Source organism: Channa argus, chromosome 13 (genome assembly GCF_033026475.1).
Source record: "Channa argus isolate prfri chromosome 13, Channa argus male v1.0, whole genome shotgun sequence".
In the NCBI taxonomy this organism is placed as follows: domain Eukaryota; kingdom Metazoa; phylum Chordata; class Actinopteri; order Anabantiformes; family Channidae; genus Channa; species Channa argus.
The window spans coordinates 9,361,544-9,386,767 of record NC_090209.1 but is presented as its reverse complement, the minus strand read 5'-3'; the positions used below and the strand labels follow the sequence as shown (position 1 = coordinate 9,386,767).

The 25,224-nt window shown below is 41.3% G+C and overlaps 4 protein-coding genes across 10 annotated transcripts in view; 2 read left to right on the top strand and 2 right to left on the bottom strand.

Moving 5' to 3' along the window:
* The window catches only part of LOC137139394 (protein bicaudal D homolog 2-like), a 37,317-nt gene extending 36,246 nt beyond the window's left edge, over nt 1–1,071 (bottom strand). For both annotated transcript variants that reach the window (XM_067526583.1, XM_067526584.1), the window contains exon 1: nt 530–1,071. In XM_067526583.1, the coding sequence (XP_067382684.1) occupies nt 530–769 (240 nt within the window). In that variant the 5' untranslated portion in view covers nt 770–1,071. The remainder of the gene's footprint in view (nt 1–529) is intronic.
* Nucleotides 1,072–8,897: 7,826 nt separating this feature from the next.
* Nucleotides 8,898–12,152, top strand: ptpdc1b (protein tyrosine phosphatase domain containing 1b; the record flags this gene model as incomplete). The annotated part of the gene is made up of 7 exons (XM_067526270.1): nt 8,898–9,235; nt 9,355–9,473; nt 9,553–9,690; nt 9,779–10,782; nt 11,122–11,304; nt 11,415–11,525; nt 11,623–12,152. Coding segments are annotated over 7 exons (2,028 nt in total), but the record flags the coding sequence as incomplete, so codon positions are not given.
* Nucleotides 12,153–12,405: 253 nt separating this feature from the next.
* On the bottom strand, nt 12,406–16,401 carry fbxw12 (F-box and WD repeat domain containing 12). 5 transcript variants are annotated; one of them, XM_067527414.1, is made up of 10 exons: nt 16,198–16,401; nt 16,034–16,071; nt 15,708–15,874; nt 15,487–15,611; nt 14,851–15,057; nt 14,598–14,762; nt 14,207–14,380; nt 13,261–13,437; nt 13,003–13,133; nt 12,406–12,811 (listed from the first exon to the last, which is right to left on the bottom strand). In XM_067527414.1, exons 1-10 carry the CDS (start codon nt 16,300–16,302, stop codon nt 12,712–12,714), a joined length of 1,389 nt encoding a protein of 462 aa, XP_067383515.1. In that variant the 5' UTR covers nt 16,303–16,401; the 3' UTR covers nt 12,406–12,711. The 5 variants fall into 5 exon arrangements, with proteins under 5 accessions (XP_067383515.1, XP_067383514.1, XP_067383516.1 ...); XM_067527413.1 differs by having other exon boundaries at nt 13,261–13,442; nt 14,207–14,417; nt 16,198–16,399; XM_067527415.1 differs by having other exon boundaries at nt 13,261–13,442; nt 14,207–14,417; nt 15,708–15,944; nt 16,198–16,395.
* LOC137139738 (protein Wnt-7a) lies at nt 16,298–24,730 on the top strand. 2 transcript variants are annotated; one of them, XM_067527419.1, is made up of 4 exons: nt 16,298–16,386; nt 17,805–18,031; nt 20,646–20,917; nt 22,894–24,730. In XM_067527419.1, exons 2-4 carry the CDS (start codon nt 17,935–17,937, stop codon nt 23,374–23,376), a joined length of 852 nt encoding a protein of 283 aa, XP_067383520.1. In that variant the 5' UTR covers nt 16,298–16,386; nt 17,805–17,934; the 3' UTR covers nt 23,377–24,730. The 2 variants fall into 2 exon arrangements, with proteins under 2 accessions (XP_067383520.1, XP_067383519.1); XM_067527418.1 differs by lacking the exon at nt 16,298–16,386 and adding an exon at nt 16,551–17,243 and having other exon boundaries at nt 22,894–24,728.
* The last annotated feature ends 494 nt before the right edge of the window (nt 24,731–25,224 follow it).

The following is a 25,224-nucleotide window of genomic DNA, read 5'->3' as shown; positions in this document are numbered from 1 at the left end:
AAATAAAACATGCACAGTAAAATAATGCAAATCACAGCCTGTATTAGGCTAATGAACATATCTCTACAGTTGGCAACTACTAATGACTGAGTCGTTATAGGAGGGGGGGTGAAAACACACCCAGCCTAGACTAAGCTGTGAGTCAAGACAAGAATGTTTTGAGGAAGCAGCCATAAGTGCTGCATAAATAAATAAAGGTGTCTATGCAATGAGGGACACCCTGAGTAGAGAGGGGGTGGGGTGGCGAGCTAGAGTGGAAGCATCACCTCATCATCCTGCAGTTTTGACCTTGCAGGATGAGGTAACCTGCTGCTTTATGGCCAAATGTCAAGACAAACCAAGTTCCTTCATGGAATATTGTTGTGATGAGAGTAGCCAATATATACAGTAAATATGACAAGATGAATAAAAACTCGATTGCTGTCAAAATAGGCATACGCCCCCAACTAAATGGGTAGAACCCTTACATAGTAGATGATACAGCTAGAGTTTCTTAGGTATATTTTTTAGTTTCTTATATACAGCTTACCTCTTTCAGCTGGTCGAGCTCCTGCCGGATGGCCTCGTAGTCTATCTCCAGGTCATCGTACTGCTGTTTCAGCTGCTGCTTCTCCTCCAACACCGCCAGTCCATACTCCGCTGCCTGGATCTTCTCGCTCGTGGTCTCACTCAGCTCCCGGGACAGACGCTCGATCTCGGCCCGCATCCACTCCGGCCCGGCCTCCAGCAACGGCAAAGCGCCGGGGTAGCCCTGCTCTTCCACAGACATAGTCAGTACCGGTGAAGATCAACCAACGAACGCCAGCTGATCTGCGACAAGGAGGATGATGGGGCGTCTTCAAGTGGTGTAACCTTGAAGAAGAAGCCGCTGCTCAAATTCGTCTGTATTTAAATTGCATGGTGGTTGCGCTTGGGTTTCTCGATGCCGGTCTTATTTCTTTTGTCATGTAGGTGAATTTTCTCTGACGAAGGAGCTTCTCGTTGTGTCCTCTTAATGCTCCATCGTTGAGCTCCTGCGTTACTTTCACCTCTCCCCCCGGCTTGTCGGAGCGATTGCGCTGCAGCAGGAATATGTTTGGCAGCTGCAACATAAATGACATCCATCTTCTGGTTTCTAATTTCAAAATAAAACATGAATACGCGTCAGACTATGTTAAGTGCTCATTCGTTTAGTAAGCGTAAACATTTGTTTACTATTAACGTATCAAGGAATAAAACTACACAAAACATAAGGGGCATAGATAAAATGTGAAAATGCATTTCGATTTTATAAAACCATTTACATGTGTGTCCATTATTTTGAAACCACTATCGCTTCCTTTCCGGTATTTCCGTGTAAAAGACCCCGGCTTATTTGAAACAGCTAAACTTCCCTCTGGATGAACCTACGCAACTACGGCCAACTCCTACAAAGTCGCAGTGCTTGCTGGGAAATGTTGTCATTTTGAGAGTACAGTCAATGACAGTGATCTACTGACGCTGGGGACAGAACTCATTTCCCATCAGCCTTTGTTTAATTGCTTATGTGGAACACGGAACCTACCCGAACCGTTTGCTACGGACTAAGTTACAGCATGTAAATCTGCTGCCACCTGTGGGAAAAAATAATGTTATATTTTCAGGTTAAAGCGCTGCATAGCGGGCTTCCTCTGGGTACTCCGGTACTCCCACAGTCCAAAGACATGCATGTTAATTGATGACTCTTAATTGAATGTTTGAGAGTTTGAATGGTTGTCTGTCTGTGTTTTTCTCTCCGCCAAAATATGAAATAGACTGGCGACTTATCCAGGGTGGACCCTGTCTCTCGCGCAATGATAGACTGGAATAGGCTCCATTCCCTTTCAGTAAATTTACTCGCTACAACACAAATATGAGACATCACGCCCTCGTGTGGCCTGCTGAAGGCACCTTTATTCAAGACTTTCACGTATATGACGTATGTGCAGCTCCGCCTGTACATATAATTCTCTGACGCCACAATTGTCCCCGCAGTTCCTACTAGCGATGGGAGTTCCGGCTCTTTTCAAAGATTTGGCTCTTTTGGCTCGTTCGGCTCGAGTCGAGCCGGCTCCAAAATGGCTCCCTAATTTAGTATCACTTGGAGCCTTGCATTTTAGTATAATTTAGCAATTATTAATGGGTTGTGTTTAGTTAAGCAATTTGTTATTCAGTGCTTACGTATGTATGAGCCAACAGGGGTTTTCTCTGTGTTTGTTCTGTTTTTTCTTCTTGTCGCTGTGTCTAGAAACGTTAGGCAGATTATGACGTGTATGTATAAGCGTACCAATGGCGTCATCAATGACATCACATAACTGCCTGTGAAGTGTGCCTAACTAGTCAAAACGATGTTGTTTACAGTTATTGCAGCTAAGGGATGGATGTGGATTACAAGGTAGTAGTAAAAGTTGAATGTGTAGCTGTGGAGGTAACCAGTTTCTTACCTTGTTCTGTGGAATTTCTCAAAAAAAAAAACGTTTCGGAATTACTTTGTCATCCACTCAATTGGAATGTGCAACTCAATAAACGATCTCTGGAGTGGATAATTTTTGGACGACAGGACACGAGTAAGCCTGGCTCTATACCGTATTTTTATGAGTTACTATTGTTTAACATTTTAATGACAAATTTAAATGAAAAACTGAAGATAGAACCACGGCAAACAAATCAAATAAATAAAGGCGAAAGTCTTAATTTTCTGAAATGTCTGCCCCCTTTTCTACCTTTACTTTCTTTACATAATGGTATGATCGTAGTCTGCCATTACATGTGATTGGCCGTTTCTTGTACCATCTAAATAAAGTCCCGCCCCATGTGCGTGTTTTCTCAGCAAGGCTGAGTCGTTCGCGAGTGACACGCCATTAACTCTTCGTCTTGCTCAGAGCACCTTATATTTGCGAGAGGATTAGCTACCGCTAGTTAGCACTGTGTTGTTCGAACCTGACTCAAAATTAGCTAAACTGTTCCTGTTGGTGTTAGCGGCAACAACCTCCGTCGGTGAGTCGTCTACCCGCGGAGCGCTGAATTCGAGTGCATCGTTCGTTGTCCTTTCTCATTCTTTCAGCGTCCCGAGTGTGTTATTTGTTGTTTAGCTGCGCTAACCGCAATGAGCATCACAGTCCACTACGTAACCTTGTCCTCAGGGTTGTAACTTCTATCTGCAAAGACCAGCACGAAGCCGGTGCCCCGTATGCGTAAGTACATTCCACGCTCATGCTAACTTTGCGCGCGCATTGAGCCCCGTCAACGTGCTCCAGACTTATTAGGCGATGTGTCTGGCCGAGCTTGGAGCGCAGATACAACTGGTGACATTATCCACATGTCTCGTTGGAAATTGTAGGGCCGGGTCTCCAGAAGAACTCTGAGACTAGGAGGAAGAAAACGCATTCCTCTTAGCCTGATGATTGAAGGAGAAGGGGCTGCTGGAGCAGCAGTCTGTCCCTGCGCCGTTGCCCCTAGTCCGGGGACCAGCCCCTTGCACTTCCCTAACACAGTCTCCCAAGCACCCCCCTTGCCCTCTTTGTTCAATTCAATAAAGGTAGATTTTGTGTTCTGAACACAACACATGAAATAAATCCTTTGGTTGTAATGAGGCGATTCTCTGGCTGCAGGCCAAAGGGCAGCAGCCCTCCGTCTGTGCTCCAGGTGAGTCTCCTTGCGACCCGGCGTGGCACGCATGCGCAGTTACGGCGTGGGTATCGAACGTCGTAGCCTTGGGTTACCGGCTGCAGTTTCGGGAAAAGGTCACCGCGCTTCACGACAATAGTCGTGTTCCGGACAACGCTGAAGCGGTTCAACAAGAGCAGATAGATACTCTTCTGAGCAGAGGAGCGACACAGGTGGTCCCTCAGACACGCGACGACATTAGGTTGGTATTTTGTTTTCCCGAAGAGAGGAGGGCGGGCTCCGTCCCATTTTAGATGTGCGAGTGTTAAACAAATACCTGAGGACTTACAAGTTCAAGATGCTGACACTGAGGAGATTACTAAATGCAATAGGCCCGGGGGATTGGTTTCAATTAGAGATTTATCCGGGCAACAGAAAGTGTCTCAGGTTTGCTTTAGAGACGGCGGTCCACTAATTCCCAGTGCTGCCGTTCGGTCTCCCGCTTGCTGTCGAGGCGGCCTTGTCTCCTGGACGTTCGGATATTGGCCTATCTAGACGACTGGGCTCTGGTAGCCAGCTCCAGAGAGCAGGCAGTCAGACAGTCTTCCCTGGTTCTGTCTTACATTCAGGCTCTGGGTTTCTCTGTGAACGCCCAGAAAAGTTCCCCTCAGATTTTCGTTTCTCGGTTTGGGGATTTGTTCCGTCACCAGCCGAGCGTGTCTGTTGAAGCACAGAATTGCTTCATCGTGGCATCGCTCAGTTTCGATTGGGACACAAACTGCCTCTGAATGTTCTTACAGTTATTGGGCATGATGGCTTTGGGCCTGTTGCCACCGTCTGTGTCCGTCACACCACCTCCATAGGAGCCTGGCGGTGACCCCATCCTACATGGCAGCACGGATTTGGGAGCACTTCAGCAGGACCGCAGTGGATCTCTTTGCATCCCAGGAGAATGCCCACTGCCACCTCTTCTTCTCCATAACGGACCACTTTGCTCTTTCTGGTTGGATGCTCTGGCACTTCCATGGCCCACAACTCCCACAAGTGGATAAGATTTTGGCAGTACTGGGCAGGGTGTGCCACATGGCCTGTCCCTGGTCCTGGTGGCCCCCCAATGGCCTACGAAGTCATAGTGTGCCGAGATAGTCAGTATGCTGGCAGCAGCCTTGGAGGCTTAACCCCCTTCCCCAGGGACCTTCTGTCTCAGACATGAGGGGAGTTGGTTCTCCCACATCCCAAACTGTGGAATCTAGCTTCATAGTGGGTGGGGGTGGGGGTGGTGGTGGGGCGTATTGCAGTCAGGTCCAATGTTCCATCTTGGGATTTACCATTGGTGCTTCAGGCCCTCTGCGGTTCTCCATCGGAACAAATTAAGGTTGTTCATATGAAATTTCTTTCAGCTAAAACATCTTGTTTTGGCCTCTGCTAAACATGGTTGTGATCTCCATGCTTTGTCTGTACATCCAACCTGTTCCCAGTTTGCTGCTGGTGGTTTAAAGGTTACCTTACGGCTGAATGCAGCTTATGTACCGAAAGTTATCTCCACGGCTTAAAGCGCTATGGTCTTTGAGCTCCGGAGCTTCTGCCCCTCCACCTTTTTTTTCTGAGGAACACTTTTGTCTGGTTCTATTGTCTGGATGTGAAAGCATCTTCAGTGGGTAGTTCTGTTCTTTCTGTTGGGTCTATGATGGACTAGAAGGGCAATTGGGGATCTTGTCCATGGGTTTTGAGGGCTGCTTAGTGGGATGTGAATATATGTTACATACTTGTGTTGTACCTAATGAATTGACTGAAAAGGAACCAATGTCTATGTGTGTAACCTCTGTTCCCTGAAGGAGAGGAACGAGGAATAACACTATGCTGCCCCACCTCACAGCTGAGCTCAGTGAAGAGCTGCTCTCGAACTGAGGGGACAAATGTGGTGACAGAGGTTTATATGTGCCGCCTGGGCTGCACATATGTCACCACAGGTTACCAGCTTTTACGGCGTGAATAAAGGTGTCTTCAGCAGGCCACACAAGGGCATGATTTCCCATACTTGTGTTGTACCTCATTCCTCTCTTTCAGGGAACAGAGGTTATACACATAACCATTTGTTTTATGATTTGTAGCCTATTATTGTATAGGCTAATAGAAATTGACTATGTCTTGCCTGATAGTTACTCCATAGTTTATAAACTGTACAGCAAAGGAGCACTGTTGTAATTAATAATATTAATATTGGCTCTTGTTTAATTTGGTGCGCAGGTTTCAAACCCCTGCTATTGAATGTGCATGCTGACATACTGGGACACTTAGGTACTTATTCTGCTATAATTCAAAATGTCTGCTTTGAAATAAGATATTTTACCAGTGGTGGTAAATTAGTTTTTCATATTCAGTTTAGTTTATTTGGTCAAAAAAATAAGTTCATGCACTTAGCATATAAGTTTATACCTGTACTCCCTCACAGAAGCACACGTCCCATACACCTTATAATTTTGCAATGTTTAGACCAAAAACGGAGAAGGTAAAAGCTAAAAAGGTTTTACTAAAATAATATCTTTCGTTAAATACAAATTTGTATTTGTACTAGGCTAAATAGAATATACATTGTCAAAGGAGCCCTTTACTGTAACAATACACACATGCCCAAAGAATATAATATAATAAAAATAAAATTATAATATATATTATTATATAAAATATAATAATAATATAAGGTTTGATTAGGGTTTTTGGGTTGGTGTGTGGAACCTGTAGACCATTAGCTCCACCTTGATCAGCTAAGGCATCAGAGAACTACTTACTTATTTATGCATCTATCCAGGCCACAATGAATGAAATATATGTTTCAACGAAACAGTATTTTAAATGTATTTTGTTGGTTACTGTTGTCCATTTTCACTTTTAAATGCCCAGTTTTTCATACTTTTTGAAACAATGCAGTATTCCTAGTTATAGTAGAGAATTATTTCGCTTACCACTACTTTACACATTTTTAGGGTGAAATACACTATTACAGTATGTGTATGGTTAAAGATAAGAGTGCACTCTACAGATCCAATGCATCACATACTTATGTTCACAAGACATGTCCCATGTAAGTAACATTATATGTCTGCTCCACTCCTTATTTTCCCCTCTCTATACCAAAACCGAGCTGCGCAGATGATATTTTTAGTTGATGGACAGTATGAAACACTATATATATTGAGTATTTAGGTAAAGAAACAGTCTCTAATCAAGTCCAATCATTCAGGCAAAGCAAGGTGACTTTCATCTAAACATGTGCTTTAAAGGAAAGGAGCTTTTGTACAAAAAAGTTAATATGGTAAGTGCCACAGATTTGTTTGGATTGTAAATCCTAAATAATTTCCCTAATCTCAAAGTTGATTTATGGCAACACGTTCTTCTTTTTTCTTATTTCATGAAGTCTATTGTCGTGATTTGACTGTGTGTGTGTGTGTATACATATATATATATATATATATATACACACACACACACACACATATATATATCTCGATCATAAACTTTCCTCAGTAACTTAACCTTATCAGCTTTAGCAAGGTGCATCATAAGCCAATCAGATTTTATCTACTTGCTGTGTCACTAAGATCTCATTAGCAACGTGACACAAGAGTTTAGTGTTCATCTCAGAATTCCATGAAAAAAATCCCAAATCTAATTTTTGTGAGTCACAACATTAACATCATTAATCCAATACATAGTTGAAATGATGAGAAATTGTTCAGGTAAACCGTTGCTCATTGTTGACATTATAGATTGTAAAACAGGTGATCATGTAGTTCACTGCATTGCATAAAAGTCCAACAGAAGGCAGTGGTGATGAAGCTATAGTAAAGCTGAAGTTTTTGTTTAGGAGTGGGTGCTCTATTGTTTACCTGTACTGTAATAAGATTAGTGGTGTAATCCAGGAAGAGTCAGGAATAGCTCTATGTTAACCCCAAAGCTAAAGAGAGACGGGGAGGAGGAACCTTCCCTTAAAGGTAAATACAGAGGAAACAATCTCATCAACTTTTCAAAATGTCTTTGAGCTTAATTCATTCACATATTTCACCAGGTGAGATAGATGGCTTCCGACCAAGGAGCACACAGATTGCTTTTGATACTTGTGTCACCCCACCCTGCTACAAGGAGTTAATCTGATTCGAATCAAATCAAGTAAGGCCATGGGATTGACTTTCCACAGAGCTAGAGAGGGGAAGACAACATCAGAGCTCTGGAAGTCGATGTCAGAAATGTTAGCAACTGCAGCTCGTAACCATTTGCGTTACAAGCATCTCCTATCACTTACTACAGGTAAATCTTTTGGTATTGCATTGTATTGTTTTTAATGCCTTCCTTGTTAATTCTAATTCAAATTTGATTTTTGTTACACATTGGCCTTGAGTGATTACAAATTTTGTACTGCAATCAGGTATTAATGTAAAACTGCTACCTACTAAGTTAAGCTAACATGGGTGTCTAGTTCAATTAGACTAATTATAAGGTGTATATGGATTAATCTATGTATTTGCAAGTGTTTTTTCTATTTTGCGAGAAAACATATTTGTCATTCAAAAAAGGTAATGTTTAGGAGGTTTTATTTAGGAGACCTTTTCCACACACTGGAAACTGGTTGTACAGTACTGCATTTAATGCTTAAAGTAAATCATTCAGCACCACTGGTTAAGAAAAGAAAAGAAACAGAAAAAATATGATCTGGTGTAACAAAGTAGATGTATGTATGTCCAGGCTCTGCTATGACTGTGGATGTCATTCTAAGTGAACGTTCACATGGCACTCCATGCGAAGTCAAGACGTAAAGCCTTGATGGAATACAGTAAGTAAGGATGATGAAATGGTCCATAAATTACATCTCTTAATAACCAAAGGTAAATTTGTTGGTCACGCTACAAACATGTTTTTACAAGTTTTTATTTAATGGAATGCTACATTTAAAAAAGAATCTAAAATTTTTTTTGTAATACCTTCACGGATGTCGCTCAGGGATTAGTCACCTTTTAAGTGAGCACTCTCCCTCCACCAGTGATCTCAATTATTTAGGTGTTACAGAATGACCTACATTTGAAGGAGTCTTTGTGCTGTACTACAGTATATAACTTCTCATAGTAGGTTGATAGTAATTTGATTGTTTACTCAATAACTGTTAAACCCATCTAATAGCTTTAGTTTACATTTTGGGAATTAATTGAATTAAATTAAACATAATTATATTACTTGTAATTTTAGGCTAATTGCTATTTGTGTAGTGTCTGATTTGTCTTCTGTTCTGTCCCTTTTAAACTCAAGTCAGAGCCCCCAGGGCAAAATACTCATTAGTAGGAGAAGCTATACGTTATGTCCTCCCTGTCCATATGCAATGCTCAATGGGATGTGGAGGCCAAGGCTGCAAATATGACAACCCAAGTAGCTGGACCGATGATCAGCAGGCTATAAAAGGCATCTACTCATCCTGGTACACATACTTGTTTTACTCCAGTAGCTGTGATAGTAAAACAAATACTTTTGTCAAATGTGTTTCTATGTCTTTCTGTTATATTAGGGTAACAGATCATCTTCTTGCTATGTCCAGACCCTCAACTGAAATAATTGAGAAATATAACATCATTGATCAATTCAGAAGGTACACACAACTTTGTTCCAAGTCTTTCTGCAGCTTCCTGACTGAACACCCAGTCCCCTTGGAGATGAGAATAATGATGTGTACATGTCCTTTGTGTGTGTTTATATTTGTTTGTCAAGGAATGGTATTAAAACACTGATCAACCTACAGATTCCTGGTGAACATGCCCACTGTGGAAAACCTTTGGAGCCAGAAAGTGGCTTTTCATACCACCCAGAGGTCTTCATGGAAAACAACAGTTAGGTGTTTTGTACAGTAATTCTTTACAAATCAGTTTTGTTGCAACAGTGTAACTAAAACACATCATGCTTTTTCAGTTTATTTTTACAACTTTGGTTGGATTGACTATGGAGTGGCCAACCTCACCACTTTGCTGGACATGGTGAAGGTCATGGCGTTTGCATTGCAGGAGGGAAAGGTAGCAGTCCACTGTCACGCTGGTCTTGGCAGAACAGGTATATTTGTGTTTGACCATTCTGAACAGGCCGATATTCGAACTGCAAGTTGTGACATAAATTAAACTGTTTCATTTCTTCCCTTCAGGCGTGTTGTTAGCGTGTTTCCTGGCCTATGCTACCAAGATGACTGCTAACCAGGCTATTTTATATGTACGTGCTAAACGCCCCAATTCCATCCAGACTCGAGGTCAGATTTGTTGTGTCAGACAGTTTGTCCAGTTCCTTACTCCTTTGAGGAATGTTTTTTCCTGTGCTGAGCCGCAAACCAACCCTGTCACCCTGTCTCAGTACCTGAACCGCCAGAGACACATACTGCATGGCTATGAGAGGAAGGAATTGAGATACCTTCCAAAGATTGTCCAGCTAGTATGTAGGCTGTTGTTGGACATTGCAGAAAATCGTCAGGTGATCGAAGAGGACGTTCTGGAGGCTCCTGATATTCATGACATTGAGATGACTCTCAGTATCATTGAAAAACTGGGTCCTGATTTTTTTGCAAAGGAGCCACGCTTACCAGGTACCCCCAGCTTACCCAGGCATTTCAGTGAGCCACCCATCTTCTACCATCGCAAAAGTCTGAGTTACAGTGAGTCCGACTTGAGACGACTGGGCTCAGAGCTTAAACTTCTCACACAACCCTTCAGTTCCCTATCTGAAGCTACTCTGCCAGTGTTGCTGTCATCACAGCATCAAAGTTGGAAAAGCAACATGTCTGATGTCTCACAAGGCTCAACAAGCTCACTCTGGAAAATCAAGAATACAGAAAATCAAAAAGATGGATGCATCGTGGTGAAGAAAGCAAAGCAGAAGTCCATCCAACGCAGTGAGTCTCTGGGAAACAATGAAGCCACAAAAAATGGTAGCATGTTGACCCGATGGAAGGCAGAACAGAAGAAAGCATTAGCAATGAATGGGAGGAAATCTCAGGGTAGAGAGGAGCAGCAGTCTGAAAAATCAGAGGTGCCCTATATCACCCTGCAGTCAGAGTTGTCTCTGGATGCTAGGAGGTTGCTAGTGGCACAGGCCCTGGCAGTGGACCTTTTTCTCGATGGGGAAGAGGATCACAAAAGCAAAGTCTTGATCTGGGAGGTAAGCATGGTGAAGTATTAGTAGAAATGGAGAGCATGCAAAAAGAAATAGAGGAAAATGATATGTAACACCTGAATTTGACTTTCACAAAGACTGACATTCGGCTAAAATGTCCACTGTTGTTCATGACAAACTACAATCTACAGTTGTAGTTATACATTACATTGTGTGTGTGTGTGTGTATATGGTGATTTAATTTTAAGTATGAACAAAGACTCCAACATATATAATAATTCCAAAGAAACTATAATAAATATAAACATTTGACACAGCATTTGTGAATGAGTTTACTTAGTCACAGACAGAAAGTCAGTCTCACAGCTTTTGAAATCTGTGCAGGCAGAGCTGAACCAAGGGGGTGCATGGGAAAGGCTGTGTATGGAGCGGGACCCCTTCGTCCTCACTGGGCTTATGTGGGCATGGTTTGAGCAGCTTAAAGAGCCAGCCATCTCCATACAGGATGCCAAGGCCCTGAACCCTGACAGCACTGATCCTCAACCTGTCCTCAACAAACTTGACCAGGTTAGATGTTACTCTGTGCCGGTTCACATTTACAACAGCAATATTAAAACTAATTTCCACAGCAGCAAAGCCTTCTTTTAAGCTTCTTAATCTTTGTCAACTCTTCTCAGGCCCAAAAAGAAACGGTAACATGCATACTAAATTGCATGGCTAATATGCTGATGATACCTGTAGAGGTTGAAAATGCATTCCTGAATCGCACTATCAAGGCTTTCACCTGGGTAAGAAAATTCATGTCCTATTATATGAACTTTACTTCAAAAGTTAAATTAATCCATTCATCGCTGATTTTATTTTAACTTATTTGCCTTTTCACAGATGGATATTCATTCAGAGGCTGAGAATAAGGTGTATGATTCCATGACCAAGGTCCTAAGGTGTGTCCTTGAGGACATAAGACATGTGGCCACCACAGCAGATGAGACACAAGTTTCAAATTTCTCTTTAACATAGAAATTCTCAATTATGTATATGTGGTGCACTGTATGAACCTCTATGTAGAGATGGAAGAAAAATATTTTGTGCCTTGCGACTAATTTTGTACACAACATCGCTGCCAGAATCCTGTTGCGTGCGGACATATGAGCACATCACCCCTATCCTCCGCACACTTCACTGGCTCTCTATTCACATCTGTATAGAGTATAGACTCCTCCTTCACAATTATCTCAGTCTCTAGGGTGATGCCCCTACTTACCTCACAGAACTTCTCACTCTGCAAACCACCTGTAAAACCTGGTTAGGCCAAAGGCACGGTCTTTGCCCACCCAGGACAAAAACTCAAAACAATGGGGGACAGGCCATTTGAGGCCACTGCTCCCCATCTGTGGAACACCATGCCAGTCCACCTTAGGGCTCCACAGACAGTGGATGCTTTTAAAAAAAAGGACCGATTACCTTCCTTTTGAGAAAAGCATATTTTAGCTAGACTGTTCTATTGTATTGTAATTGTAGATATTTTTATACTGTTTTCTTCTGCATTGTCCATGTAGCACTTTGAGATTTGCTTCAAATGCACATTGAATTATAAATTAACTCTATTATTATTATTAATTATTTAAGGTGTAATAATTTACTTGTCAATGTGAGCCAAATAAACAATAACGGTACATGGTTTATTAATACACCAATACATAACTGTCTTGCCTTAGTGTTATTTTGCCTCTGTAGAAAGTGGAGATAACATTTTAAAGAACCGGTGAGCAGAAAATATTTGCATCACATTACACCTTATGTTCAGCACAATGAACGCTGACCTTTTTTAGCTTTAGAAGCAAAGCCATAGAATAGTTTCTCAGCAAGCATCTTGTATCGCACAGTGTTTGTTACCATTGACCCTCACTATTATAAGCATGCAGTATATGAAAGCAAAAGCAAAATGTCTTCCTTCCAGTGGGTCAGCGATGCTCAGCTGGTGAAAGAATAAGCTTTTAAGACATCTTTCCCATCTTTGCCCTCTGTTGACGCCACAATGCTGGAGTAGTTACAGGCCACATGAGTGAACCCTCTGGAACACAGAACAGAGATAACAAGATTAGTAGATTAAGGGAATATAAAGATAAAGTATCAAGTGACATTTATATATTTTTACATACAGAGAAATTAGTTTGAAATTAGTTTTTCAGGCTGTCAGTAATGGAATGCATTGTGAGTCACAGTGGATGAAAACTTGGCTGCTGTTAATAGAGCATACATTACCTGGACATGGTGTGTGAGCCTCCCAGTAAGTGGTATCTGCTCTCTAGAGTCAACCCATGGTCTCCGTCATTTTTCCATATCATTACTCGTAAGGAGAGGTCCTGGGATGCTGTCACTACACGAAAGCTGTCCTGTGAATGTTAGCAACAAATTGGTCATCTTCAGGCATTTAACCTAAGTTGCAATTTGTACAGACGTCATTTTGTATAGTAAAAAACAAAGAACATATGGGAAATTGCAAATAGGAAAACAGCCTACCAAACATATAGAAGAGATGGGCATAGTATGCTCTTTGAAGCTAGCAAGGAGGGCTCCTTTCAGAGAATACACCCACAGCTCCTTGTCGGCTGCCAACACTAAGCAGTTGCTGTCCCTTGCCTCTAAAAGGATGTTTGGGGACCAGGTGTTCAGTGTCAAGGGGAAGGACTCCACCTGCTGGACTACGACGAGAAGACAAACATACCAGTTCATGTCAAATTTATAATGGTAAAAGTCTTTTTTTTCTGGTGGCAAGTTGTTATTTACAGTCCTTCCCACTTTGACATTTTAATTTACTACATTTGCCAGAATGACAAAACACACAACTGGTGTGAACTTGTTGCATTTAACTGTGAGTTATATGATATATGTGTATTTAAAAAAAATAGTAAAACTGAGAATGACAGGTTTTGTAGTCATGAAAACTAAAGTTAAAAAAATGTAAAGTCCACTGAGGCAAATCTGATTTGGGAATTTGGTTATTCAACTTTGTTTGGATATTGAAAAGGCATCTTGTAAAAGGCATCTGAGGCTGCTGTCAGTGGGGAAATCCTCTTTTGATTAATTTCTCAGGATGCCACTGAACATTGCTGAATAATATTGAGTCTAGAAACAAACCCTGGCTCTTTCATTTAGCTGACACTAAAAATAGTATTTAAGATAGGAAAATATTTTTACTGAACTCTCACTATTGCAGACAGTGTTGTTGTACTGGATGTTTCTTGAAGTAATGGCATGTCGGCCATTCACAGTAATAAGCTACATACACAAGGATGAATAGATCAAATTCAATGGTTTCTAACCTGCAGCTGCTTTCAACAGCATCTGCAGTTAGAATTTGATTTTCTTGGAATGATTCACCATTTGATTTCTAATGGCAAACATGATACTCCGTATCAGATCTAAAGTCTATTACTAATCATTCTGCAAATTTCTCCATCCTCACCCTGTATCTCTGACTTGTACTTAGTTTTTTTAATGCTGACATCAAAGACAGTGAGGGCTTTGTTGTTTGAGTGCTGGCTGTGGTAGATGATGGCCAGTCTGGCAGGCTGGGTGGGTATGAAGACAGCGGCCTGGCACCCAGTGACTGGTACAGACTGACACAGAGGATCTTCACCTTCAGAGGGATGAGTCAGACTTTCAGTATAAATCACCTGGCAACAAACCAAACGCACAGAAATCTTCAAATTGTGTATTAATGTTTCATTGTTCTTATCTGTGACCTATTTTACCACAGTTTCATTTGCACAGAGGTGATGTTTTAAGGGAAAACACACAGATGAGAGCAAGAAACACAAATACAAAGCCAAGCTGACAATGACAAGAAGAAATACCTTTGGACTTAAATCACTGTTGTCCTTGGTTCCAGCCACGATCCATTTCTTGTCAGGTGAAACTAAGAGGATGTTGACTTTAAAGGTGTCACACACCATTATGCTGGACTTTTTAGTCAAAGTTGAATCAGCTAGTGTACACACAGATCCCTGGCTGGTTCCAACCTGGCAGAGAATATGAGAAGCACGTTGTTCTTTACTAGAGAGAAACAAAAACTCACATCTGACACCAGGAAATTCTGGGGTTACTTACAGTCAAAAACCAATCATTGTTGATATTGTATTGGAGTAATGTACAGTGTGGCGATGCAGTGGAAAAGGAGGCCTCCTCCTGACCAGTCTGGCTTTGCCAGGTCTTAATGACACCTGTGGAATCTGCAGTGATCACAACCTCATGCAATTCATCACACACAATCTCTGTCAAAGGACTCTGCGTAGGACTGCACCACAGGAGTGTACCCTGCGAGGAGAAAATACTGCTGCGTTAGCTTAATACCTTGATGAGGTGCATTTCATATTGCACTCTACTGCTATTTAGACCACAACAAATGGGCCTACTCTAAAAAAAATCTGCACCTTTGTGGCTTCGACTAACAAGTTCAGTTTATATCACAGCTTTTGTGCATAAAATAACTGTCTGAAAACTGTCACACTCCCTGTCCAGTCTGCTTCATGGCACAACATAAATAAAAACTTTATTGTCTAATGTTTTGATATGGACTTATAAGAAGGAAAAGCATGTGGCACTTGTTTTATGAGGTGGTATTTGTAATAAAATAAGTCATCTATTTGTTAATAATTGAAGGTAGATATAACTAATAATGTATTTGGTGAGTCAGCAACAGCATGTCCTTTAAGTGCACGGTGATGCAAACAGCTTTGCACTGACATTTTGGATGTTCCACGCTCGGACTGTACCATCAGTAGAAGCACTGCAGACTGTGGGACAGCTGTTCCAGAGGTCAGGGTTCTGGGATGAATTCCCCTGCAGGTACACCAAGCCCACCACCCTACCTGATGGACGGACGCACATATCAGATATAAAACTGAGATGAGACATATGAAGAAAAAGCACGTTCCTGTGTGAGGGAGATATGACACAACGCCTACCAGTGTGTCCCCGTAGGCTATAGCAGGTGTAACCTCCTGACTGGCCTTTCGTCATCTTCATCTCTAAGTGGGAACGTCGCAGGAAGTATCTCTTCCACGAGTGATTGACATGTTCACTCCCCAACACAGCAAGGTTACAGAAGCTCCAGCGTTGCAGACACTTCCTCCTGAGCGCAGCCACAGATTTGGGATGTTATAGGTTTTATTTGAATTTTTGGGCTTCACTACTCCATCCTCCTATCACGACACATTATAATAATCTTTATATATATAGGAGCCCGTGTATTGACGCTTTACAACTAAAAATGAAAGTGAAGACAGCTCACCTCCATAACCAAGGAGTCTCTGCGGCTTCATACCAGTCCTAAAATATATATATATATATATATATATATATTTGGATTCAAACACAAGTCACGCAGTTTTATGAACGATTTCGTTCGTCATGGGCTGGTCCCTCAGATACTTCCGCATGTTGAACACTCCTTACCTTACACACTGTTGAGACGCTGATTAAATCGTCCTCGGACAGGAAAGTAAAAATTTGAATAAGGCAATCATTAATCAAGCTCGGGTGATGTGGATCCATAGTCATAGCAATAATCCTGCACCCTCTAAGCAATGATCTGTCTACCGTATGTGAAAAAATACGGTACTAACCAACTTTAAACCAGCTACGGTAAGAGCCCAGGGACAATGGGGAACGTTTTTCTTAAGCGTTTTCTGTGCAAAGCATCTTTTCAACCAGCAGATGTCGCCATGATAAAAGGTAGGTGATGAAGCAAAGCGCACAAAGACGCACTACGGGTGACGCGCACCAGGTGAGACGTGGATGAAGTTAACTTTTAAACATGACAAAACAAGTTACATAGATTATAGACATACATACATTTCAAAGTAATGTAACCAACTTTTACCAGAGCGAGTGGAGATCATATCAACCAGTCCGAGTTTATGCTTTCATAATAATTAATTTCATAATAAAATAAAAAAATCAGTGCACGTCACTTGTCTTGGTTTAACCTTATTACCTTGCATGCTTTTGTGGCGATCGTGGAAAGGAATATTTGCGTGTGTCTTGAGATCAGCCCTGGCGGGATTCTTCACCAGGGCCCCATGTCTCCTGTGAACACGCCCCAGATAGATGAGCCAGATATATAGCCAAGACCTGCGGGTAGCAGAGGAACTGTGAGAAAGAGATAATCGCACTTGCTCACCCCAAGGGTTACCTGTGACACCCTCGCAATGACAGGAGGGCCCAGCGAACGGGGGCCACGTAAAGGGAGTTTGGATGACACCCTAGCCGACAATTTGTAAAAGTTTCCGAGGTGAACTGGCGTTTGATGCTTTTCGTCCTTTTGGAATTCCTTTGGAGTTACCTGGGCTGGGATCGATCGGAGAATAAGCAAACAGAGTTATTCATCAGCTCTACAAATCGTTGCATGAAACTGAGAGCGGGGCCGCAATGAGTCGGAGAACGCGACGCTGGATTTTAAGAGTTCTACTTTGTCTAGGAATTGTTTATTTGAAAATTGGGTGAGCTGCGTTTATTCAACCACCTCTCATTAGTTAGTTGTGCGTCATAAACCAGCCCAAAAGAAGATCTTTTTTTATCTGATGGCCCGTCGAAAACGCACATTGTATCCCGTGTTTGCTCCAAAGAAAGTAGTAGATTTTAATAAATGCTGATAAAATGCTTGGTAAAGAGCGTAAACTTATCACAGCTCGACTCATGGTAACTGCAGGCTTATCACTTCCTTCATTATATCTTTAAAACATAGTAAAACTCCTTTTACGGGCTATCTGCAGATTGTAACGTTAAAAATGTGTTTTATGCACATAAGCCCACGTCTCTTAGAGATTTTTTTCTACGATTAAATACATAATTTGGGAATGCATTTTAGTGTTCAAACCGTATCCAAGAAAAAAAGCACTAAATATTTGGATTTGACTTGATAAACCAAAGCCAGATAATGCTGATAAGTGATTAATTTAAATGTAGGGTGAAAGTGAAAAGGAAGTCAACACACCCAAATATTAAAAATTCAAGTGCTTGTTGGCTTCTTTTTCTCAGTAATGTGCATCTTCCATTCGCAGTGGCTTCTCGTCGGTGGTGGCCCTAGGTGCGAGCATAATCTGTAACAAGATCCCCGGTCTGGCCCCCAGACAACGGATTATCTGCCAAAGTCGCCCCGATGCCATTATCGTCATCGGAGAGGGAGCCCAAATGGGCATCAACGAGTGTCAGTTTCAGTTTAAAAACGGGCGCTGGAACTGCTCTGCACTTGGAGAGAGGACAGTCTTCGGAAAAGAGTTGAAAGTGGGTATGTTGCTGTCTGCTAACGTTTGTTTACAAATTAAAACAGTTTTTTTTTCAACCATAAAACTAAGATTCGAAATATGTAATCTCTCCATAAGCATGTGTGCGCGTTGCGCTCAAAATGCACGCAGTCTTTACCTTCCATCCTTTTGCAATTCCCTTAAAAACAAGTCATATCACTGGTTTAAAAAAAAAAATCCCAGCGCTTCTTCACAGCGTAAAGAAATTAAATCTAGACCTACCGCATGCTGTGCAAATATTTTCATAAAGTTATGACCTTGACTTCCACTCATTATGTCCAAGAAAAAATATTTAGCTAGTGCACTTGATTTTAAGTGAATCTTAAATTGTCATCTGTATTTTATTTTCCGCAGTATAGAGGATCCATAAGGAACCAGTGTCTTTTACATCAGACCTAGTTCTTCTCCAGACTTTTCATTCAGTGGAGCTTTCTAAGCATGTATAAAAGGTATCTGAAGCCAGCACTGTAACAAAGCTCTTGTGAATGTTGACAGCCTTTCTTTTCATCCCGGCAGATTCTCTGGAGACACATTTTCACTGGTCTTTATCCTGTCTAGTGATGGGTGCTGTGGCTCCCACTGTAAAGATGTAGAGCTTACCACGGGTATAAGTTACAGTGGGCAAAAGCCAAAAGGAAAGCTGAACTCGAAAGTACAAAATTAGAGAAATAAATTCAAGTTTCCCATGCTGAGTCAAAAGTCTGAATTTCATGAAAAGCTGAAATCACGGCTGCAATTCTGTGACTTGTGTTTTGACTATTTCAAAGGAGAACTAAAGACTGACTATTGACTGCCACATTTTATTGCTAGAATTAAGAACATTTAATGATATTTTGCCTAACAATAGAGCTCGATAACCACAGAGGTGGATTATACAACATTTTTGATAAAAGAATAATTAAAAAATTGTATGTATTAATAGGTCTTACTCCACCCCGAGTTAATAAAATAAAACAAAACTCAAAAATTGTACATATAGTCCACATAGCTTGGACCATCTGTTTGAGCCATAGTGCCGGCTACTATTGGAAAGAAAGGATTATCTCTTCATGCTGCTGAAGTGAAAGCTGTGGTGTTTGGCAGTGTGTTCCTTTATGAATGAGTTGTTTTAGACCACAATCTTGGTCTTGGTTCCCAGCTGAGGTCTTCTGGTCTATGGCATGGACAGCCGTACCAAATAGATTGGTTTCACTGATCAGATTAGCATAGAAGGCGAATAGTTCGAAATGAAAGCCATTGTTAATGCCTAGGCCAAGTGAAGCTCTGCAGCCTGCAATTGTTTTTTTTTTTTTTTTTTTTAAGTTAAAGGAGGATTGACCTGCTGGTCAATGGAAAGTGCATCAGCATTTAGCGATTTAGGATTTTAAGTCTTCAGCTATGTTTTTCCTTGAAATTTGCAGTTGTGCTAAGCTGCCGGGAGGAGAGGTTTGTATAAAGAGGCTGTTAATGACATTGTGAGATGAAAGAAAAATGAAGATGGCACAGGAACAGTGAACTGGCACTCCTAGTTCAGTTTATACAGGCTTTTTATTTTTTTATTTTTTTTTTGTCCACCTTCTTCCATCTCTCATACCATCTCTTGGGGTGAACCCATGCACTCAGAACTGCAGGGGAAAAATTAACAACAGCGTGCACTGGCACACCTTCTTTTTTGGCTTGGAGCCCACTCAGTCTATAAAAACGTCAACATAATTGATGCCTCAATATGAGGTTTTTTTTTTTTTTTAATGGGAAGGGCACACAGCCAAGATGGTTATCAAAAACATGGCAGCTTTACATAGTGAACCGGGTGGCAAGAGGAAGCACAAAGAATGTATGATGTTTGTTTTGAACAAACAAAGACAAGAGGAGTTTATTTACACATAGATATGATGCGCTTTGAAACCATCAATTTTCTGTTGGCTTGATATTTACTCACAGATCTGAAAATTAAAATATGCCATTTGCTGGTCATCTTTATGAACGTGCATGTTCAATGCATTATGGTCTGTTTTCGTATTGTGTTTGGTGGAAAAAAGTTTGTTTCATTTGATGAAGGCCTCTAAAGAAAAAATATTAGCCTTACTCTACGTAGTGTTTATTTCTTTCTTTGCTTAATATCTCACTTTGTTTCGATTTCTGTCTATGAGTCCTGTCAGATTAGCCTTTAGTTATTGTCGATATTTCTGAGTGTGCGTGTAAATGATTTGTTAGGTAGACTTGGGTGAGATAACTGCAGGAAGAAGATTCTGATTTCAGTCCTGCATAAGTTTGCAGAGAACGAGACAGTTTCTGTGCAGATCAATAGCCCTTCCTCGCTGTCAACCCTCTTATTCAAACTGCTTTGCTGTCTGTGCCGCCTGCAGCCATTTTGGTTCATGGACAGGACAGTTTCCAGGTCAAATTTCCCAACACCGCAGCCCTTAGGTGACATGTCAGTGATACTGTGATGTAAGCACACACAGTTAATATTAAATCTCTTTTTCCTTTAATAAATACCTTTTACATAATTGTTAGATTTCCTTTATCCTATCGAGAAAATACACAATCTATTTTGACAAAATCTAAACGTTTACCTGCTACATTCTATTAATCGCCGTTTGTTTTCTCCTTTCCTAGGCAGTAAAGAGGCTGCATTCACCTATGCCATCATCGCAGCAGGGGTGGCCCATGCCATTACTGCCGCGTGTACACAGGGAAACCTGAGTGATTGTAGCTGTGACAAGGAGAAACAGGGGTTCTACAGTAAAGATCAAGGCTGGAAGTGGGGAGGCTGCTCTGCAGACATAAGCTACGGCCTGGGCTTCTCCAAAGTATTTATTGATGCTCGGGAAGTCAAACAGAACGCGAGGACACTGATGAACCTCCACAATAATGATGTGGGACGCAAGGTAAGTGTAGTAAGGGAATTATGTCTCTTTGTATAAATTTAAAGATTATGGAAAATATCCCAGGAATATGTTCTTCAGTTTCCACCAAAGAGTCTTTCAAGACTCTGAGGCTTAAATGTGATGGTTGCTGGTCTAGGTTCTTGTTAACAGTCCTTACTATGCAGTGGTGTGCCAGTGACCAGAGCAACGGGGCCAAGAACACACAGGCAGCGGAATAAAAGCTTCCTTTTAGGGAAAGAGATGTCTCAGTGGAAGGGTTTGATTACAACCCAGATCTCTGCTCTGGAAACAGATTGACAATTTACCATTAAGCCAGTACCCCCACATACTTTGCTGCATTGGGAAAGTGTACAGTTTCTCTAATATCATAAACCCACATCAGGTGCAATGTGCTTGTACATGCCCTGCAGAGGTGTTTATTGTTACGTTACAAAGTTTTTTCATCATTGCGTACCATGTGCTCTGTTTCTGTAGAGGAGCGAAGTTATATGCTGTGCACCGGCACAGCAATGTGGGTCTGAGTTATTCAGTCACCAATTTTCATTAAGTCAAATTTATTATTCATCGTACATTTGTCTTTGCTTACTGCCACAAAATAAAAAATAAACAGAACCTTGTAAAGGGCATTACAACATAAAACTGAAAGCGAAGCAACAGTAATGAAATGAAGGCAAAATTAGCAGGAAGGGATCGTTTTCGTGATGTGTCCACCTGCTCTTTCCATGGCTTTTCTGCATGCATGGCAGCAGGATACAGAGCGTAAAGCAACAAAGAGACTCCAGTAAGTCTAGAGGTTAAAGATGAGTGGAATAATGTGCCAAACAGCTAAAGTGAGAATAAAGAAGCAACTTTGCCCAAGTTAACTCATATCCTTTCTCTCTCTGTCCCTCTGTGCCAAAGTAGCCTGATTCACACAACTAACACGTCCAACACAGTGGCTGAAAAGCCTCCTCGCACCCAGTTGTGCCAAGCGGATCATTTTCTACATGCATTTCAGGTCTATGAATTCAAATGTGCTTATCTCGACAGCTAAATTGCCTCACGGGGAAAAGACTACACTCATAGATTTTAAATTTGTACAATTTTCATTTCTTACCATTCATTCTGCTAACAAATAGACTCTCTGTTGTGAGAGTTATCCACCCCTCCTCCTTTATTTATGCTAATCGAAAGCAGTGACACTGTGCAGGAGCACTGTTCACAGCGCGCTGGTCGAAGACATCCACACAAAAGCTGTCACAAGTGTTGGTCACAGAACAACTGATGGATTAGGGAATGGAAGCCAAGGGTTTTATGAAGTGGTTTGCTCAGGGAAAAGCTCTTTTTTGCTCCTTGTTTGCTTGTCTGGTTTGGGATTTTATTGTTACAGTTTACTTGACAAGAACACAGATGCATAAATATCTTGTCAATGGTTTCTGGAGACCATATCCGTATGAAACACTTAGCATTTTAGCAGCAGGAAATTGCAATTGACCTTGATGCTAACGAAAATTCCAGTTCGAGTCAATGGTACTTCTCATTGTCATCAGTTCAGGGTTTAGCAGTAATCCTTGTCACTCAGCACGTTGTACAGTCACTCACTGTGTAGTATCTACACACAGACTCTGAAATCTGATACATTATTTTGGCTTCTGTGTATACGGTATCACACTGCTATGTGGTGGGGCTGTATTTAATCCCCAACCATAGAGTATTTGTCAGTCACATTGATATTAGGTTGCACATTTGTCACTTGCCTTAGAGTGCAAGAGTTGAAATGTGGATTGAAGTACATCCAGTTTTAGAATATGTGGACTTTACCTGCATTTTGATTCACGCGACATTTTGCAAAATACTACACAATTACATTACTCTAACAGAGGAACCAGTGAAATCATTATTATAGTCAACTGTTATTAACCCATCTATGAGAGCAACAGGCAGTTTTTACAGTTTTCATTTGCTACTACATTACTAAGTTGTTTTTGTGCATCTAGGTCCTGGAGAAGAATATGCGACTGGAATGCAAGTGTCATGGTGTCTCAGGCTCCTGCACCACTAAAACCTGCTGGACTACACTTCCCAAGTTTCGCGAGCTGGGCTACATTCTCAAGGAGAAATATGCCCATGCAGTGCACGTAGAAGCAGTGAAAGCCAGTCGCAACAAGCGGCCTAAATTCCTTAAGATCAAGAAGCCTTACTCTTACAGGAAGCCCATGGATACAGACCTGGTGTACATAGAAAAGTCACCTAACTACTGTGAGGCGGACCCTCTGACAGGCAGCTTGGGGACACAGGGCAGGGTCTGCAACAAGACTATGATGCAGCACATCAGTGGCTGTGACTTGATGTGCTGCGGTCGAGGGTACAACACGCACCAGTACTCCCGCGTCTGGCAGTGCAACTGCAAGTTCCTGTGGTGCTGCTATGTTAAATGCAACACCTGTAGTGAGAGGACAGAGGTGTACACATGCAAATGAGGATATTTATTGAATGGTCAATGTGACATTGTATGTGAGTGCGTGTGTTCATGTCTTTGTGTTGTCATGGACAAACTGGAACGGTTACACATTGCAAAAAGGTTGATGTTGCAGACTTTTATACACGACTGTACCATGCTGTAAGCGGAAGATGGGATGTCATCACTCTTTTGCACACAAAGCTCTTCACCCCTCTTTTCAGACTGGGATGCAGCGTGGGAACAGTGTGAAAAACGCTTTCTGGGGAAAAGCTGTTCCCTGGGTGACCACAGTGTGAGTCACCAAAGAATAAAAGGACTTTAAGCTATATGGACATGTTTTTATATTTTAACAGTTTGGACTTTGCTAAGTGAATGTGATTGCTGGGCAGGACACACTGCCGTAGTTATCACTCTGTATGCACAGATGAAATGACGCAACCATTTAGAATATTTAACATACTGTATTAAGAGAATGAATATAATTAATATTAATTTATTCTATTAAAAAAACTACTGATTTTGTCCATTTTGGATCAAAAGTAACAAAATGTGGGGAGCTTTTAGTTTCTTAAATCAATCAAAATGTGTAAGGTGTTAACACACTGGATTTGAACCTGTCTGGAATAATGTGGGCTCCTGTAGATAATGCCATTCCAGATGAAACTGCTGTAGGCTACACACATTGACCTTCTGACCTTCTCATGAGTTTGTCCTCCCTCTGTTTGCTGCTAGTCTAGAGAATCCCACTTGTTGAGGTAGAAGGCTGTACACTCTACTGACTGTCTTCAGTGGCATCACTCACTTCACAGTGATTTAGCCTAACCAGACTTCTTCACTGATGGAAAACATGGGCACAATTTCCACTTTTGGTAAATATTGGTTAATAGAGTATATTTTGTAAAAGCCTATTTTTATATGAATGTCTTATTTATATCTTTTGCATATTTAGTGTCAAGTTCTGACCGTGACACCTGTTATTAAAAGCCCTGTGAGTTGTTGCTGTCACTGCCATGGTTGTATATTGTAAGTGATAGAAACTGTTTGTATGTGCCTGTGTTCACACATCTTTGTTTACTGCATTTCATGACTACTACTGATGCAATACAGGAACAGAATAACACTAACAAGACATGCTTTCCATTATTGCTTCTTTTATACATCAAATCTCACCCCGATTACAACAAAAGAATAAACAAATAAAATGCTACGCCACAAAGAAAGAGCCTAGGCAATAGTTGCATATTTAAGCAGTTTTAATGTGCTGTATATTGACAGTCAAAAATCATGTAAAAATTGTTGTTCTCAACATTTTATGGCCATAATCCACCGTAGCAGTGGAGCTGTTTAACTATTATGCCATAAATTACTTTAATTGCTCATTAAATGAGAATAAGTGAACTGATTGAGTCATTACTTTGACTTTCGAATGAACATAAAACTAAATGTTTATTAATAGAAGTTGTGTTGTGGTTTGTCTCATTGTCAGGCGCTGCTCATAAAATAAAGATAAATGTTTTCAAATATTATATGGCCACCACCAGCTCTCAAAGGGCTTATCCTACAAGTACAATGCGTGCAATATGCAGCCACAGAAAGAGACACAGGTTTTGAGAGGGGAAAGTTATTCAGAATTAATTGAGGACCCATCGTGCAGACTGCCAAGCAGCTGAATGTGTCCAAAGGAGAAAAGGGTTTGTGCTCTAATGGTAGGGTACCAGGGTAATTGATGAGACTGGTTGGGCAGACTGTCACAGTGATGACTTGCTCAGTTGGGGGAGTGGGAGCTGTCGGGTGATAGATGACTTGCACATCTGCTTCATTCACTCCCAGGCCGCTAGTTGCTACAACAACACCAGCGCAGCAGAGA

Excerpts from the sequence above, each read along its gene's own strand:
- fbxw12 (XM_067527413.1), bottom strand. The coding sequence starts at position 16,302 with ATGACTATGGATCCACATCACCCGAGCTTGATTAATGATTGCCTTATT. Across the intron at positions 15,612-15,707 it reads TAGCCTACGGGGACACACTG|GTAGGGTGGTGGGCTTGGTG; the intron begins GTAGGCGTTGTG and ends TCCGTCCATCAG. Across the intron at positions 14,418-14,597 it reads ACAGTGATTTAAGTCCAAAG|GTGATTTATACTGAAAGTCT; the intron begins GTATTTCTTCTT and ends GTTTGTTGCCAG.
- LOC137139738 (XM_067527418.1), top strand. The coding sequence starts at position 17,173 with ATGAGTCGGAGAACGCGACGCTGGATTTTAAGAGTTCTACTTTGTCTA. Across the intron at positions 17,244-17,804 it reads ATTGTTTATTTGAAAATTGG|TGGCTTCTCGTCGGTGGTGG; the intron begins GTGAGCTGCGTT and ends TTCCATTCGCAG. Across the intron at positions 18,032-20,645 it reads CGGAAAAGAGTTGAAAGTGG|GCAGTAAAGAGGCTGCATTC; the intron begins GTATGTTGCTGT and ends CTCCTTTCCTAG.